At 42.5% G+C, this 18,650-nt stretch overlaps 1 protein-coding gene across 6 annotated transcripts in view; it reads right to left on the bottom strand.

Moving 5' to 3' along the window:
* Nucleotides 1–3,329: 3,329 nt before the first annotated feature.
* Nucleotides 3,330–18,650, bottom strand: part of GRHL2 (grainyhead like transcription factor 2) — a 69,775-nt gene continuing 54,454 nt past the window's right edge. For 5 of the 6 annotated variants that reach the window (XM_057422145.1, XM_057422146.1, XM_057422150.1 and 2 more), the window contains 4 exons: nucleotides 18,369–18,463; nucleotides 13,523–13,608; nucleotides 7,697–7,761; nucleotides 3,330–6,508 (listed from right to left, as the gene is read on the bottom strand). In XM_057422145.1, the coding sequence (XP_057278128.1) occupies nucleotides 6,394–6,508; nucleotides 7,697–7,761; nucleotides 13,523–13,608; nucleotides 18,369–18,463 (361 nt within the window). In that variant the 3' untranslated portion in view covers nucleotides 3,330–6,393. The remainder of the gene's footprint in view (nucleotides 6,509–7,696; nucleotides 7,762–13,522; nucleotides 13,609–18,368; nucleotides 18,464–18,650) is intronic. The other variant, XM_057422147.1, reaches the window with a different exon arrangement.

Genomic DNA, 18,650 nt, shown 5'->3' with positions numbered 1-18,650 from the left:
TGTTCTCTCTGTGCATACAATATGCAGAATGTATAGAAGTCTTACCAGCGTTGGTTTGCATTTTTAAGACTGTACTACTTAATGTGTGACACTGTTGTGTTCTCGTAGTGGCATCTTTGGTGTAAGATGTAAAAACTATTTTAAATGATTCTTCTTTTTATTGTTCAGCTTTTAGTGGCAGCACCAAGGACTGCATGTTCACTAGAATCTATCGGCCTTTTCAAGGACCGTCATAGCTGCACACAGGCACGGGTGTTGCACCCGGAGCATAGCACCTGTGTTCTCAGTTTAACAGGGGTCAGTTTTCAGCAGAAACTAATTCTTCCTGAAAAGTCTTGTTTTCCGTCCTTCCCTCTCTCACACTCAAGCTCCGTCCTCTCTCCTCCTTGCTATGTGCAAGTCCTGGCCCCCAAGGAGACCTGAGAGAAGGGTCCCCTAACTCGGAGCACCCTGTGGGCCCAAGTATCAGGCTTCCTTCTCCCTCAGCTCACCCGTGTGTATGCTCAGATTTCCTTGGCAGTGCTGGCTATACCAGGACAAAGCCAATGGATTCACATTTTAAGATTATTTGTACAGGTGACTAAAATTAATTAACTAAAATCTTGAGGAATTAAGCAATTAAAGAACCTGATTGGCACGTTTGGGTTGGGGTCAGAATCTTATTGGGGTGCTTAATATACAGTGAGAGCTCGGGGTCAAGTCTCTAAAAGACAGGACCATTCAGGGGGCTCAGGTCTACGCTTCTTGTCTGATTTGGAGAAGGAAGAGGGGCTCAGATCCAGCCTTCCAGGCAGGACTGACTTACTCAATGAATCAAGTCACAGGGAGATGCTTCTCCAGACCATGTCCTGGGCCAAAAGACAAGACAAGCTGCAGCTTAGGAGGTTTACTTCTTATAGCTGTTTCATTTTTAATGGAGAAAGCAGTTCAAACTGCTCCTGGCAAAACGACTGACTTCAAAAGCATGTTTTTCCTTGTATATAGACACTCACAAAACAGCATTGTGTGGTTAAAAAGGTGAGTTGGTGGTAGTTTCTTTTTCAGTGCCAAATATATAAGCAGTATCGTTTGAAGGGAAGTAAGAATTTTTTTACTGTATTGTTATTACTGTTGAACAAATCGTTTTAAATGTTAGATTTTGAAGACTTTTGTATTGTAAACTGTTTTGTGACATGGTGCTTTTTCATACTGGAATTACTGATTGCACCTAAATATGAATTATTGTTTTCTTATATAAATATGTAACCTTGAACAATCTTGATGAAAACCAGTGTATGGTGGATACCAATGGTTCAAACCAATTCTCCAACTGAAACCCCCTAAATGTCCTTTCCTACTAATAAACATTCTGCTGCAGCTAGCTGTGATGTGCCATGCCTTGTTACTCCCCTCACACCAGAGCCTTAAAGGCTCATGGAGCTCCATGGACTGGTGAGCAAACCTCAGGGAAGCCTCTGCTGCTGTCAGGGAACAGGATGTGGGATGGGATCATGCGCTGGGGGGGTGGTAGCTGTGGTTGGTCACTCTGAAACATGGCTCATGGGGTGGCAGCAGAGCCTGTCACAGCAGGGGCTCCTGCCAGCCTCAGCCGGGCTCTCAAGAGGGCTGGCTCATGCTCCTGTGTGCGCTCCCTAAGCTCCTCAAACTTTTACCTACTTTTACCTAGGTTAAACGTGGAGCTGGGATTAGCACCAGGGTGCTAAAAGGAGTTGATATCCTGCTGGACGGTAACTGAAACCAGTGCTATTTCCTCTTGAGATTAAACCCCCACCCAGACTATTTGTGGAACTGCACATTAATCCAGGCTTGAAGCAGGCTGGAGGAGCATCAGTCACATTGTCCAGGTACCCTGTGTGCTCAGTGCACCTTCAGACCAGCTTTATTGTACGAGCTTCCAGTGTGACAAATTTCCCCAGATACACATTCTCCTCACTCTCCCATTAAGGCCATAATACAATTTAGCATTAAACCCAACTTGTATTATGGCATAATTACAGTAAAAAAAGGCAAAGTATAAGGAGGTGTTTAGTTGCATGGGGATTCTAAAATCCTCCATATACCACCTTTGCTGGCCTGTGCATCCCACTGTGCAAAGCCAAAGGCTTCTGTCTCATGGCAGGGAAGTGGACAGGCTCCCAGCAGAGCCTGGCTTCAGGGGATGCCCATCCTCAGGCAATGGAGCACATGTCGCACCCCAGCAGGCTGGGACTGACCCCTGGGGTACACTTCTAGTCACTGGCGTCCAGCTAGATTTCGTGCTGCTGATCGCCACCCTCTGGGCCCAGGAGTTCAGCCTTCAATCCACCTCACTGTCTGCTCATCCAGCCCACACACCAACAGCTTCTCTGTGAGGATCTTACAGGAGACAGCATTGAAGGCCTTACTGATCTCCAGGTAGCAATATGCACTGCTCTCCCCCATCCACCAGGCCAGTCATTGAAGCCATTTTTGGTGATTATTTTTTTCAGTCTCTGTTCTTGTTCCCTCAGTAGAATGAATTTATATTTTCTTCTTTTTGAAGTTTTCTGGGCTCAGAAATGGGAACTCAATCCCAGCACGGAGCAATACACACCTCAGCACGCAACTGTTTTCTCATACATAGGAATATTTATTTTTTTCCTTCTTAAAAATGTACAAAAAAATAAAATAACTGTATTTACAGTTTATCAAACCCCTCTCCCACTTGCAACACTATTAAGTTACATGAGCTATTTTCTTAATATAAAAGCACACTATTTATACATAGTTTCCTTGCTTGCCAGAAAGAAGGCTTGTCACAAACTTTGGCACAAACATTCTTGTTTGTATCTTGTCTCAATTCATAGGAAATGGAAGAGCATATAAACATTTCATAAGCTTTACATTTTAAAAGTCCTAAGGTACTCCTGTCCTGTTCATATGAATCAATATACAGCATCTCTAACAGCTGGAGAGTTTAGTTTTTGATAACTGAATTAAATTACAACATTTAAACAATTCATAGACTGAAAGAGGAAAACATACAAGAAAGACACTCGAGCTCTGAATTCCATTGACTGAAAACTTCATGAGAGGACACACAGGAAAGAAAAAAAGAGCTCTTCTTGGTGGTTTACATTCGGTGGTAAAAATCCTCCAAAATGTCTTGATGGAGACACCACTGTACATCAACAAAGCTTCACTGAAAGGATGTACTTGATTATGGGGATATCAGCAACCGACTATGTAGAAAGAAACTAAAATTTGAGGTTTGGGGTTTCATAATAAAACATCGAATGGACAGACATGGTGCCAAATCTGTAGCAGGGATGAAAATTAGGGCTTCGAAGGCTATTTTCCTTTTGCACATCTCTATCAGTCTCTCGATACACATCTACAGACACTGCACAGCTCTAATTCTTCATAGGGAAAACAAGCTGAGGAGAAAGCCACCCTTCAGGCTGCACTGGTTCAGATTCAAGACTACTGTCTTGAAGAAGGAGAGGAAATGGGAGTTTTGTTCCTTTAAATAAATAACCACAGTAGTGCCACGAAGAGATAAAGGAAGCAAGGCAGATATTCCTGTCCCCTGCTGAACAGCAGCCAAATCCTACTTCCATTTAACTCATAATATTTGGAAGATCCAGCAGTAATCAATATTTTTCATTAAACAAAAGCAACATGTATATTTTAAACAATATGCATGCCAGCACTTCGTACTCCTCAAGACCTTTGAATCAAGCAGGGCATGAGGCAGGCCACTGCTTCAGAAGTTTGCATTACTCTTCCTAGCCCTTCCCTATCACTCTGATAGCCTGGTTTTGACCAACAAGGTGAACCCTCAGAGCTTGTAGCTGGCCAGGACCGGCATCCAGGGTTCAAGTGCTCCTGCAGCAGCTGATGCTGCAACTACAACTGAAGGCGTGAAAGGGGATGTGCTGTTTGTAACGTCTTGGGTGCTCACAATGCATCTGCATCTGGAGCAGAGAAATGAAGCTCTCAGACCCCAGCAGATAAAGCTAAGGGAGACCATCTTTAACTAGCTCTAGCTGTTACTTTAAAAATAAACTTACTATCAGGGTAAATCCTACTCATCTTCCTCAACCCTGCTACCTTCACTGAGACTGTATAAGGAACTAAAGGCAGAAGTGCAAGTTCTTTTGTACCAGGAATTCACACACTTTAAGATGTATTTAGAAAAGCTTCCAATTAATCTTGAAAGCAACCTTCCTTCCATGGACAGCCCCTGATCAAAACCTCCTGAAAAGGCAATGAAAAGAGCTCCTTCAGCCTCAGCATTTCTTACTGATCCTACACTGCTCCTCGGTACAAGATGCTGAAGCATCCAACAGATCCCAGCACATCTCCACCCATGTGTAAGACAAGAACGTCCCATTTACCTGAGCGCTGGTGCTGCCAGGACATCCCCGTCTTTCTCTGTGAAACCCAAATTCTCACTGTTCTCTCTTAAGGCAGCACATCCCAGCCCAGGCCAGCCCCAGATGCCACAGGCATTCCCTATAAGCAAGAAAGCTTAGATGGCAGGGTTGAGTGCTGAACCAGGGCTCAACTCCTGCATACATTTACTTCTATGCTTCACCTGCAGCTTCTGCCCAGACATGATGACCAACTGAGAGAGCCCAGCTGCTATCCTTAGGATCCCAAACACCATTAAAAAAACAGAGAAATACATGAACTAACACCAGTGCTCACCAGTCCTATGTGCTGGTCCCAGTTCCTAATGCCACCTGCCAAAACTGTCCTCTGTTTTTCTTTAGGAAAAAAGCATCTGGGCTAAGTCAGCATAGACATTTTATCTCAGCCTGAGCCAAGCAGAAACAAGCTGAACCACCATAAATCCCCTGTATTCATTCCCAGGATGTCTGCTCTTAAGCAAGGTAGCAAGAGCATCTTTGCTGGAGTACATAATTATAAAAAGATACAGGAATTACTACAAAACTCTTCATCAAAAGGAGAAAGAGCACACGACAAAGGAAGAGGGAGGGAGGGAGAACAGACAAATTCAGGCCTTGAACCCTTTTCCTATTACGATTTTAGCATGCACTATTTTCTCTCTTCACAGAATTCATGAGACAGTGGTGAAATTTGACAGGATAACCCTGTAGTTCGACTTGGGTTCAGATTCAGCCCTTGTGAGAGAGACCAATCTCCACACCTCAGTTGTGGGATATTCAGTCTCCACTGGTAAAATTGTTCCAGTTTTGATAAAATATTTACATCATGCCCAGGTTTATACCTCACCCAACTGTCCTAAAAGTCAAAACAGAAACATTCAATGGAGATACAAGAGCAAGTACCCTTAAGGAGAGTTTTAAGTCCTGTTTCTTACAGTCTAAAGGAATGCTTTAATGAGCAGGCTGCTGCAGAAAGCACCTTTTCCTCCACAGGCTTGAGAAAAGCCCACTTTGAGAGTCTCCATTTCATCAACAGAACAGGAGAAATCCCTTCTGTACCTCTAGGCACACCAGGCAGCAGACACGTGGTACCTCTTGGATTTGGTGACAGCTGGATGGGACACTCAGGGATCCACAGCTGGGACTTGGGCACCTAAGGTGGGTACCATTGTGCCAGAGCACTCCAGACCCTGTAGCACTGTAAGACTAGCTGGCCAAAGGTGGAGCATATGGGTGCAGATGCAGTTATCAGCTTCTCAGTACACACTCCTCAACAGATTTCAGCAATCTAATCCTCTAGGAAAGATCCTGTTAAACCCTAAACCCAATACATAAAAAACCATAGTGGCAGTAAACATGCCTGCATACAGTAGTTAAAATATATTATTGCATATTATAAACATTATATACAAGGTTAAAATGGTTTCTTTACCATTTACTTACAAGTGACATTTGTAGCTGAATGCCTTACTTACAAGTCCTCATTGCTACGTGCTGAGAACTACCAGAGGTATTTGGCAAGACTATACACTAGAGAGAGATACGGACCAGTATGAGTGAGTGAACTCTGTCAGCCACTTTCCCCATGTTTAGCACTGCACCAGGTTTTAGCAACAATGGAGAGAACTACTGGTAAAGTGATTTACACCAGATTTCTGAAACTAGACCAGTATGGTTCCTTAACATGTTTTAGAATGAGCTTGTCCACACTAAAGTATGGATTAAAATGCTGCACTTCACACTTGCAGTGGGTCATCTGGTTACAAATCTGGGGGCTGGTAACTGCTCATACATTAGAGAATGGGGAACAATAAATAAGGGACCAGGTTAACATGAGTGGCCTTGTGCCTGACAAACCCAAGCCTATATGCAGTGAGTGCACATGTGCAGAACGGACAGTATTTTCAAAGCAGTCTTGTAACAGTTTCTCTGATCAATATGTGTCAAGCTCCTGGGGAATCTTCTGCTTTCCAAGAAGGATGAAATGCTGTGGTTCCTTACAAAAAGGTTCTGCCTGAGGCTATATTTCTGTCAGTGTGATCTTGAAGCCTTCAACCATGCTCTCCATGTGCAGGATGAACGTGTCTTCGTTGGAGTAGTGCTCAATAATGTTGTCGTCCATGTTTACCAAGATACTGGTGACAAAGGCAAAAACCACTTTTACATACCAGGACTCTGAAAGGGAAAGCCATGCACTCCACTGCACGTGCTCGCTTCACTACAATGCAAAACCAGACTCCAGCACAGGGACAACAACGGGAATCAGCATCAAGATCTGCCCCATAGTCTTTGGATTAGAAGCTGCTTCTTCCCAAAGTAGTTAAGGTAAGAGACGTGCCAGTGCTGGGATGTTAACACACTTAAGCTGCCTACAAGGTGAACTGCACTCCAGATCCCTGGCAGACACAGTAGCTGGTGCTGCCCATGCCTGGTGTATCTCCCCCAGCTACACCTCCGTGCTGCTACTCAGCCACGCTGCGTGAGGTGCTGCACCTCCATGGTGTGCGTTGCTAACATGAGGAAGCAGTGTAATTTGTGCTTGGCACACAGCTCACAGGCCTAGGCTCAGCTTGGATGTGAGAATATCAACAACTATTAGAAGTGTATATGAGTGTTTTCCTCACTTTTTACTGTAAAGTGTTTCTTCCAAGAAAATATCACTTGGAAACAGTGTTAGAAAGAAGCAAAACATGAGAAGTTTCACCTGTCTTCTCAAAAGCTAAAGAAATCCCCAGACACAATTCCCTAAGCTAGAGTTACAGCTGAAAATAAGTGATAGATTTAAAATTATATCACTACAGTACTGCAGTTATTTAGAAGTGAAAAAAGTTAAAGTGAAGAGATTCAGATTTATGATGAGGAGTAGTAGCCTAGCTATTCTGAAATCACAGCTGTGATGCCCATGTCTAAATTTACCCAGCAGAAACCCCTGCAGCAAACATTGCCTGCCTGCCTTTCAGACTCAGACAGTAGCCTACTTCTTCCTAATACTGCAGAGAAACTCCACACTAGCACCTCTCCCATGCTACTGCTTCACCGTTATTAAGCATATGGTCTACAAAACAGACTTTATCCGAATATGTTTTCCAAACATAAACTCTGTTTCTTCACAGTAAGTCTGTGAACACTGGTCAGACACAGACGGGAGATCCATATTTCCTCCTCTACCATCCCTTTCTGCCTCCATAGACATTAAGATTTCAAGCATATGGGCAAGTCTCCTAGAAGAGTTTATGCTACCCAGCATCATGAGGCCCAGGCATAGTTGGGATCTCCATGTACTTCTAAAGGACCTTGCAATAGCCCCTAGTTAGTTCACTTACCCCTTTTTGCTCTTCTTATAAAGTTTTGCAATCTTTTCAACTGGCAGCCCATATTTCTCAGAGATCTGAAATCATAAAAATACACAAAACTATCATTAAAGACTAATAACAAATATGAAATTATTACCTCTTGCTTCACATAATGCATTAAAACAGTATCTCTGCAGATTTTGATAGGATAGCTATACAGAAAAGTCACATGCAACCATACCATAGCTTCATTTAAGGATGATTCAGGGAGAATAATCCTAAACATCTTGATCAGAAAAAAAACAATCATTTCCATCCAGAAACTTGAGGATTATAGTTTTCATATGGTGTGAGTCATCAGAACTGCTTCAGCATCTCCTACTGCTCTGCTCAAGGAGTCAACACTCTTACCAGGGAATTTCAATCTGATCAGCTGCCTTTCTGCTGTTTCTTACTCTGATTTTCTGAGCTCATGGAAGCAAAGGCTTCTTCCACCAAAAGGAAGAACTACTCAGCTGACAAATTACCAACACCAACAAGCACTTCACTGGGGTTCTTTGGCATTGCTTTGCAGCAGTGCGTTAGTAACTTTTTTGGATGTCTATTCTGAGCCAGTGGTGGAGATATGTCCCGAGACTCTCCATCTGATCCATGTTTCCACCCCAAATCATAACTCTTCTTTGAGGAAACAGGTCTCACAGCTCATACTTTAGAAAAGGATTGTCCCATAATGGAAAATAATTACAGAAAAATGACTTTTTGTCAGTGATAAATGTTCTGTGTTACTCCACTGCCAACTGAACTATGCTTCCTACTCTTCCCAGGTGAAATGAAGTTACAGCCAAATAGCACACGACTTATCTTCCGCATTAGAGAACCAAAATACACAATTAAAAACCCATTTAAAGACTGCCAAACACCAGCCACTGTGAAATCCTTCCTTTGTGTTTGTGTTCAGGCTTCCATTAAGAAAAAGTGATAATTAGAGAAGTAAATTAAATCAATAATCATGAAGTAGAAAATGGAAAGAAAGCAATGGATCAACTCAGCACCAAGGACAGATTCAAACAGCCACAGGTTGAACCCAAGCACGGCTCCCATCCTGAGAGCCAGAATTCTCTAAGAGAGAGAATTAATTAGCCTGTACTTGCCTACCTCACCTATATTTGTATAATTGTCATCTCACCTAAGATACAATGTTTTATTTAAAAAGTATAGCACAACTCCAAGATTTTGAACAACCAATAAAACTTCTCTTACACTGCAGCTTCCTCTGACCGCAGTGTGCATCTGTGGCTAAGAGAAAGGAGAGGATGTAAACAAAGAGTAACTGATAAGGTTACCCATCCAGTCCTTAAGTTTTGCACCTAGCAGAGAATAAAATACAAAATAAGTTGTGGATTGTATAAATACAATAGTAAACTACTTCAGTTTTACTCGCACCAGCTGTTTCACCGCCATTTTGGATATGGTGCTAGAGATGCTGATGGTAGTCCTGGTTCCATATTCTTCCTTGCCTTGAGAGAGGCCTAATTCAGCATCAAGGCTGCGCAAGCTCACATGCTATATGGTCACACTCTCCCTGCTGTGGGGAGTTGTCCACTTCGTACACTTAGGAGAAGAGGGGCTTCACGCCACTTGTCTTATCTCACAATATCAAGCATCCTATCAGATTACAAAACAATCTTTTTCACTCTGAGCTTCCTGTAGCCTATGCAAAAGGCTATGTAGCCTACAGAAAAGCTAGGTAACCACATGCACAGGGCAGAAATGCATCCTACACAGAAGCTCCATTACATACCTCATCTAAAGCAAGTTCAAGTCTTTGCTCTAAAGAGGGCAGAATAACAGTGATTTGAACCCAGGGTTTGTCATAACCCTGTGTGGGATGCCCTAACCTATTCCAGCTACTCTCCATCACAGATGGGACAGCATGCCCCACCTAGTCTTTGTGAACTCCTGACCCAGCCTACACACATGAATCCAAGGGAGGGCCCACAGGCATGATCCCTAGTAGAAGGAATCACCTATCTCTAACCAGAAGTACTTGTGTAGGTAACCACACTTTGCCCTTCACTCACACTCTACCCCTGTCTACCACTATATTTCCAAGTCTCCCTTCCTTCAATGCCTCATCCTGTGTTGTCCAGCTGCAGCTGCCTGACCCAAGACTGGTGACTCCTCTGGGGTGTCCAGGTGCCACACTGTGAGGGTAAATCTTGACTGTCTTAGAAAAGTTCTCAGAGAAACTTTCATGTTCTCCTCTTTTTCTTTCTCAACCTCTAGCTTTGCTTACCAAGAACAGAATGACGCCAGATCAGCAATCTGGTGCTGGACTTTAATGTCTGTATTTTTGTTGTACCCCTAAATTAAAGCTTTCATGTAAAGTGATAATAAAAATTTCCGCAATCACCAGATTGTTGAAAAAATCCTTCATTACAGGCATCAGAGAAAAACTGCAACCTGAAACTGCAGAAAATGTCACAACTGTGCAAACATAAAGGAAACAATATACCTTCCTCTCTGGGTTAATAACTCTGAAGTGATATTGTGGTGGTATTGTAGAGATTGGTACTTGAAGACACTACTAACTGACTCCATGCAAATAAACAAGCAAGGAGAAACATTCCTGCGCCAAGAAGGTTTAATAGCAGCTAATATACAACATTCTGCACATTCCAGCGTAAAACTTCCCTAGGATATTTAGGATACCTAACACACATTCCAAATGTTGCTCAAAGTGGTCTGGGACTCTGGGACACCACTTCCTACATAAGCTATGAGTGGTAGGTCTGAGAAAGCCTTGCCTGTCACACTGCCTATGACAGGTGTAGGATTTATATAACATGGAGGGATTAATGAGCTTTGTGAAAGACTTCCAGCTGACTGAATAAGCACATTTCTCAGCAACCCCTAGGGATTCAACCAATTATACCAAACGGCAAGCTGGGGAAGCAAGGCTGGAAGTAGGGGTATGGGAGGGCCTCCCCCTCACAGGCTCAGAAAATGAGTCTCCAGTGCAAATGTGCTAAGTCCTGCTGCAGAATCTGAGAAAGCAGAGAGCTAGCATCTGCTAGGACATCTCACTTAACACCCTCTTCTGAAACACATTTGTTGCCAACTCAGGGGGAACACCACTACTGCCAACTTCCATATAAAACAACAGGATTTCTCACCTGGCCCCAAGCAGGCTACAATAACATTTAAAAATATATCTTTATTTGGAGGAATATTTTCCTTTATAATCTCCATTATCATTCTTCAATCATCTGAGCAAAGAATTCTTTCCTTCTCTTAGGATGCCTGACAAAGTGGGACAGCCTTCAGAGTGGCACTGAAATAACGGTCAGGGTATCCGTTTGGGTGCAGTCCCCTGGCATGGCAAGTTTGTCTGCAGCACATATCTGATTGCAGGAGGCACCAGAAATGCTTTCTCTACTGGAGTCAGGAAGACAGGGCAACACTGGGGCTAGTTGAGGCATGTAGGAAAACATCTTTTCCAACTTATTTCTATGGAATGGTCCAGTCTGTTGCCCTCCTTTGGTTGGAAAGATACATACATAGACAGGTATCTATGAAACTTTGGTCTAAGCCAGCTCTGTTAAGTTCAGCTGTTCAGTTGTAATTTTAGCAACACTTTGGGAGATGCTTGTATTTCCCAGTTTAGATTGCCTTCTGTAATTTGAATTAATCTATGAATCTGCACAATGTAAGACTGGGGGCCTAGTGAGATCCACAAAGTTAACCTGATTTTGGATAAGGCTGAAAGCAGGCTTTAGAGCTGGTCAGTCATCACATGTGTGTAATGGTTTGTGATGGGCAATTGTTTCACTATTTTCTGTTGATCAAGACTGACCAGAGTAGGATGCAAACATCTAAAAAGCCAAACAGTTGTATCACATTCTGAGATGTACTGTATCTCTGAAACCTGAGACCTGTAGATATCTGCCAGAAGAAAGAAATCTGAGAAGGAATCTAATTGTTCATTTGGAATGGTGGTATAGGAGAGAATAAAATAAACATCGTATCTGAGAAAGCAGTATCATTAATCATGGAAAATTAGAAGAAAGCCACAGACCAGGAAGAGCGATCAACAAAAAAAAAAAAAAAAACAAAAATCACCCCCAAACCAAAACGAAGCCAAAACACCAAAAATCCATAAACAAAGGAAGAGGGTATGATTCCAGATCCTTGGTGCTGTCTCTCTTAGCTGGGGCTCTGTAATATTCAGAGCCTCAGTTTCTAAGTTCTTATACTGAATTTAGAGTTAAGCATTTAGGATGTGCACAATTACAAAATCACATGCATGCTGAAATGACTGTAGAGAGAATTTTGAGATTATGCAGTTTGACAGCTTTTTGGCATCGATTTATCCACATTATCCTACTAAAGAGAATTCAAATTTTCTGAATGTGTGCCTTCCAGTGAACTGGGACATTTTACAACAGATCAGATTTCTCTGGTGCTGCAAACATGCCACTGAGTCAGTAGCTGTGCTTACAGAGGTATGCAGAAACCTCTCTTGCTTCTGCACCAGCTTTGTTTTTATGCTACACAGTGGCTGGGGAATAGGCATGGAGAGGCACAGACTAATGGAGATAAAATATTCATGTTAGCTTGAAAGCTTATAGAAGGATTATAGTATGCTTTTAACTTCCATACAGAGACAAGATGGAACTATGTTACAGCTTATCATGAATCAGACTGCAGCCTCTTCAAGTGAATCCTGGCTGTTATTACACGTGTGCTCTGCATAACAACTGAGCTGCAGTCACAGCTAACAGTGGTGGCGAAAGCACAGTTAGGACATCCTTAGAATGCAGCTGACTCTCCCCAGAGATACCCTGATCTGAATGGGTGCTTTAAACAACTTCATTAACCCACAAATCTTTTTTGCCTTCTGCTACTGGCCAAATACTGACCAAATAACTCAGTCTTTACTGCATTTGAAGTGCCCACATGCAACAAGACACTGTGACAGTTTATGAGTACGAGTACACACACTTCTAACACTCAGCTGAACTTTCTAGGAATAGTCCTAGGGAAAGTTCTAGGGACACTTTCATCCATTCCTGTCTTCTCTGCTACATGTAAGAAAGGCTGGAAATCAACTCGGCTCCTACATCAGTCACACATTAGTCCCCTCACTGAACTGAGACATGTGGTTGCTTCTTAACTCTTCCCTCCCCAAATTTCATGTATCTACTAGCCTTCAGCTCCTATGAACAGGATTGAATGTGGAAATTATCACAATTCATAGATAGCAAGCAAAAAATTCAAGTCAAAGAAGCAGCAAAGAGGCAGGCTGGTAGGTAGGTCACTCTGTGAGTGAGGGCTAGAGAAGGAAGTAGACTGAAGGTATGAATGACTAGTCTGCAATGGCTCAGCAGCTGCTTCTGATATGCTAAGAACAGCAATTGCACAAAAGCCATATAGATTCACACAGAAACAGTGCATTCTTGCGCCTCTTCTTTAAAAGACAGCTGTGAACACAATCAATGGGCATTACAGAAGATTCAACAGGCAACTGAACAGAATTATCAGTTCAGAAAGAAACACTTCAGACAATGGAGTCTGAACCTCTCTACATCCCTGACACTGGTTAATTACCTCCATTCCTCAAGGCACAGGTCTCCAACAGATCAGCTCTATGACACTATTTAATCCCAGCAACTTGCTGACAGCACTGAATTCAGAACATGCCAGCATTTCAGAGGCATGCCTCAGAAAGCCTCTTGCTTTAAATGTATTTGAGAATAATTTCATCTTTAGATTATGTTTTATCTCAATAATACATTGAAAGCCACAAGATTTTCTTGCTAAGAAAGAAACAATGTGAGGACATCAGATACTTACCGCTTCCATTAGCCCCTTTACTGTGGGTGATTTCAGCATCAAAGCATCAAACACCTCATCTGTCTCCTTCCTCACATACAAAAGCACTGAAACAAAAAAAGTCAAACTTGGAGAAGGTTCAGTCAATTGAACAGATGAAACAACCCACACTGAGTAGAAAAACAAATATTAATCCATGTCAGATAAAATGAAGTGCTGAAGACAGTCTGCACTTTAAAAAGATATGCTCTTATATCATTAGTGATCTAAATGGGGAAGACACATCATAGTTGCTTTGAAAGCACACAAAGATGCAGCAAATTTAATGTAAGGAAGGAATGTAAGGAATATCTTCCAGAATTTCAACCTCCCTCTACTGAAAGCAGAGAAACTAAAAAGCACTGGGGACCTGTCCTTGGGTCAGAGCAAATCACACAAGCTAGGTCTTCCTAAAACTGTGTCTTGTCTCGCACCTCTCCAGGCTTCTTCCAAAACGCTGGGAAAGGACATTCAGAAAAGCTAAGTCTGGTTTACCTTTGGCTGAGCCTTTGAAAGCAAAATCAACAGCAAGGAAAAGAAACAGCTCTCTGGCATTACCACACAGATGACTGCAAATGGGTCTGGCCAGTCTAAAAATAAACACTGGAAAGAACAAGTCCAAAGTCATTTGAGACTTTATACAGGGGAGATATTCAAAAGCACAGCTGGCAGGCAGGCATTTGCATGTGTGCCCACACCTGCTCAGGTACCCAAATGACATTTGTACCCCTGAAGATGTCCTCTTCCTCCCTCAGATGTCCTGCTGGGTACCAGTGGCTCACAGGCACAGTGCTCTGCCCTGTCCAGCTCTGTTCTCCTCTCTCTGACTTGTACAGGTAGGAGGGAGAAACTTGCTGACATAACAAAAGCAAAGCAGGCAGCTACAAAGCAAATAAACATAAACACTAGAGAAGTGGTTAGGCGTAATCTCACATGACGGATAAAGTAGCAAGTTAACCAAGATGTTCCAGAACTTATTTTGTTCCCTAAATAAAATGCCTTTTCAAATAGCAGTGCTGCATGTGAGGTACAAATATGCATGCACTGTTAGGTATTTTAAGTCTGAGTGAGAAACACATTGGTAATCATCTCTCTTTTTTGGTACACAGAAAAAGATATCTTTTGGACTGCAGGTCTTAAAAGACATCTTCACCAGGTAACTCAATGGATGACTTGCAGATTAAACAACAGAGATAATGGTATTTTTCATGCAAAAGCAGTTATTTGGAACCTAACTCTCAGGTCAAGCCTGTAGCAGGGTGGACTCCCATTTGCAGAGAAATGTACTTTCTTTGTATCTTCTTTGCTCAGGTTTCGAAATGACTGAAAATAAAGACGTAATACATGAGCAGATCAGTCCTCTGCCTTGGGTTACACACCAGATGTGCAGGATAATGGTGGGTTTTTAAATCTCTAATTCAAACTACTACCACAGGCATGCAGAGCTGACATCCCATTCACCCATGTTTTAACAGTTCTTTGGCACCTGCCTGAGAGTGTCCTCTTAAAGGGCTTAGAAGCTGAGATTACTGTTGGGTCACAACCTAAATAATTGTCAGAATGTAAGAGAACAAAAAAAAAATCTGCATCAGTAGTTAGATTTTACTGGGTTCACTTGCATGAGCAAGCACTTGCTCAATGTGCTACTTTCACCAGTAATTATCTCCTTATGATTAGAGAGCTGTCCTGTAACTCCTGGCTTGTCAATCATGTGGACTTCTGTAATTAATTAATAATTACAAACATATCTGAATGGAGCAAAAAAAAATCACTCGATCTGAGGTTAAAGTTGTGCTTGAGCTTTAAATCTCTTGTGCTTGGCATGTCAGGCAATGATATGCTCAATGATGGATCCATTACAAGGATAACGGGAAACTTGAATCACTGTTATACACACAGAGAGCCAGGATTAGTAAACATATGGGGGGTTGTTGGTTTTTAATTTCCCCCAACAGGTGTGAAAATCTCAGCTTTGATTCACTAGGGCACTCTTCCATAAATAACTTCTGGTGACAGGGATGCCTTAAGAAGCTCCTGTCTCATCCCTGCCCTTATGCTCTGTTACTCTGGCCCGTCTTAGTGAATTTTCCTGGATGATGAACTCTCTCAAACAGCAGATGTGAGTGAAAAAACAACCCTTTTTTCTGAGTTGTTCTTCAGACAAATCAGGTCCTTGCTTCAGCTTACAATGCAGCCCCACAAGCCTTCATGCTGGCATAACCACGGAGAGAAGGCCAGCTGGCATGCAGCAGCAAGCACAGTCAGAATGGAAGAAAAGGGGCTGCAAAGGCTCTACTGGGCTCAGCAGCATTGCCACTGAATGCCAAGCCATAGTTGTGACAATGTAATATAACTCATACTTGATGCCCCCTGATCCTGCTGTCACCAGGTTTTTTAATAATACAGTTTGCAATATATATAGACAAAAATATGGCTTTCTTCAAGCTGAGAACTAGAGGACTGGAAATCTCCCCGACCTGTAATGCAGCTGCTGGATTTATAATCAACGGGAAACTCCCTATGAAATCCAAAAGGGAAAGTGATTTGAAAACTCTGAGAACTCAAAACAGGAACAGGCCACAAGTCTAGCTAAGTGACTAGCTGCATTGCACACTTGCTGCAGATTAACATACTCTACATTTCTGCACTGAGCACTTGTATCCCCCTTAGAGGTCAAGGAGATGAAGGAATAATCCACAAAGACACAGCTACCTGAGAATATGAACCCTGTTCCCTGTTTTACCAATGGTTTGCAAACCCCTTTAGATCTGTTCTCTTGCATGCTGCTCCTTAATACTTGTGATTCCACCAGAGAGTACTACAATTAGGTCCATCAGGCAGAGGCGAGGCCTTACACTGTCACTTCAGTTCTTCAGCAGGACCTGAACACCTCACCAGGTGATACTTACCGATAGCGAGCTGCCTTGCGATTACATTGCTTTTAATGCATATTTTCACATATCAGACCTGCTCTCTCTCAAAGATTACACCAGTGCTCCATCTATACCTGCTCTTCTAAGAGCTACTGATTCTGCTGGACCAAATAAACCTAGGAGAACAAAAAGAGCTTCTAGTATGGCTAAGCCTGGGAAAAACAGCAAAACATTTTAATTCCTGATGATTCCTGTGGCAAAGACAGTATTGTCAAATGGGCAGATTCAGCTGAGCTTTACTCTACCAGTACAATCCCAGATGCAGAATTCCCTGTGGCAGGAAGTTCAAAGAGCAAAGGCCATGCTGGAAGAGGCTTGGCCTCCAGCCAGCATAGTCCAAATTGCAAGAAACACTGAACAGGAAGGGGATGTGAAGAGAGCATCCTCCAGCTTCCCTGCTCCCGTGCCTGTCCTGGATTTAATTACTTAGCATAGTTTTGCCACTAGGTGAAAAACTTTTTTTTTCTTTGAAATCTTCCCCTTGAAATGGTTGCAAATCCTGGATGATATTAAAACAACTTACCACAGCAAAGGGCAGAAATAATCAAAGCAAACCAATACCTTCTTGCAGTCAGCATTCCAGGCTTCCAGTTCTGACAGTTCCTTATGCAGCCCTTGTGGCTGTGCAATTCTGCTTGATGGAGCCCTGATAGTGTGAATTTGGTCAACGCCTTGAGTCAGCCAGATGCAAGTCTGCACTTAGCTGACCTCACGTAATTCATTGAGGATTTATTTAAAACAAGAATATGTTCACATTTAGTCCAGGAAGATAATCCGTCTCCATCCTGTCATCCTGTATGCTTCCCCTCATTCAAGAACACCACCCCAACCAACAGAGAAACTTTGCAAATGCTCATGGGAAACTGTTTCTAAAGCTCAGATGAGTCTTACAAATGGTGCAGCTAAGAACAATTCAGCTCACTTCTCTACCTTGTTGCTTTGTTGTCTCACAAACCGATGTGGAAACCTCAAAACATCTGCAAGTCTGAGTTATACAAGTTGGTCAAAATCCTGGAGTTTCCAATAAACATACACGAGAGAACTCATGAGATTGAAGGAATGGCAAATATTCTCCAGGCTGTCTAACTGTGGCAGTATAGGAAGTTGTCACGTATAGCACTGCACTGAAAGTGAGGGTACACAAAGCAGATTTTGTGGACAAAATCACTGTCAGCTTATCCTTACCTTTAGCGCAAAGTTTAGCAGCAATACCTAAACCATTGCTTCAATGTTACTTACTCAACTTAAGCTTCATTGTAGCAGACTGGAAAACAGGGATTGGTATAGCATATGAAACATGATCATAATATTCACTCAGGGTAGTAAAAACAGTTAAGGGAAGCAAACTCTTAAACAATTCAGTTAGGTCTGCTGGAAGATGTCTCTCCATGACTTATATTTCTAATTTGTTAGGAAATTTCTAAGGTTTTATTCAGTCTAATTCAAGTCTGCAGTCAGCAGGAGCTTGCCTGCGTTAGGTCTCTGTATTTGACCCAGTGCATCCTGCATATTTGCTTGTGATCCCATCCAGAACAGAAAAGATGAGCAGAAGTTAAAAATAGACAACCACAGATTTGCTTCTGGAACATTTATGAACTATGTAGCTTGGCCAAGGATCAAGAAGCTTTCTCATTTTTTTTATATTTTATATACACTTTTGTCTTCATCCCTTCTTGAGATAGCACAGTCCTTTCTAATTTGTTTTCTGCTTCTAAGTCATTACTAGGACTTGTTTACATGTCTCCTTGTACACTGGCAGGTGTAATGATCTCTTCTCCCATCTACTCCACATTTGACTAGCGTCTAAAAACTGACTTGGTCCGAGCCACACCTGCCCTTCCCAGCTTGAAGTCATGAGTACCATAGCATTATTTCTAGCTGTTAAGAATTATTACCTCTTTTCAGGCCTTCTTCTTTCATTTGTTTCAAAGGGGATGGACCAAACTCCTCCTCCACAGGCCGGAACATCCTTTTGACCAGGACACTGCTACTAGAAAACACACAACAGGAACCATGTCAGTAACAGTGCTCCCAGCAGGGGAGGAGACCCACTCACAACAGCAGCAGTCATGACTCACTTTGTACTCTGGCAAAAACCCCACTAGATACTCAAGCAGCACCAGACCAGAGAATGCAAGGATTTAGCTTTTGATGTTCAACTGAACTCTCCAGCCCTC

The sequence above is a fragment of the Pezoporus wallicus genome, unplaced genomic scaffold, assembly GCF_028554395.1.
Source record: "Pezoporus wallicus isolate ANWC-B61680 ecotype Strahan unplaced genomic scaffold, APGP_CSIRO_Pwel_v1 contig_13368, whole genome shotgun sequence".
Lineage (NCBI taxonomy): Eukaryota > Metazoa > Chordata > Aves > Psittaciformes > Psittacidae > Pezoporus > Pezoporus wallicus.
The sequence above is the reverse complement of the archived record's forward strand: the minus strand, read 5'-3'. Positions and strand labels throughout refer to the sequence as shown.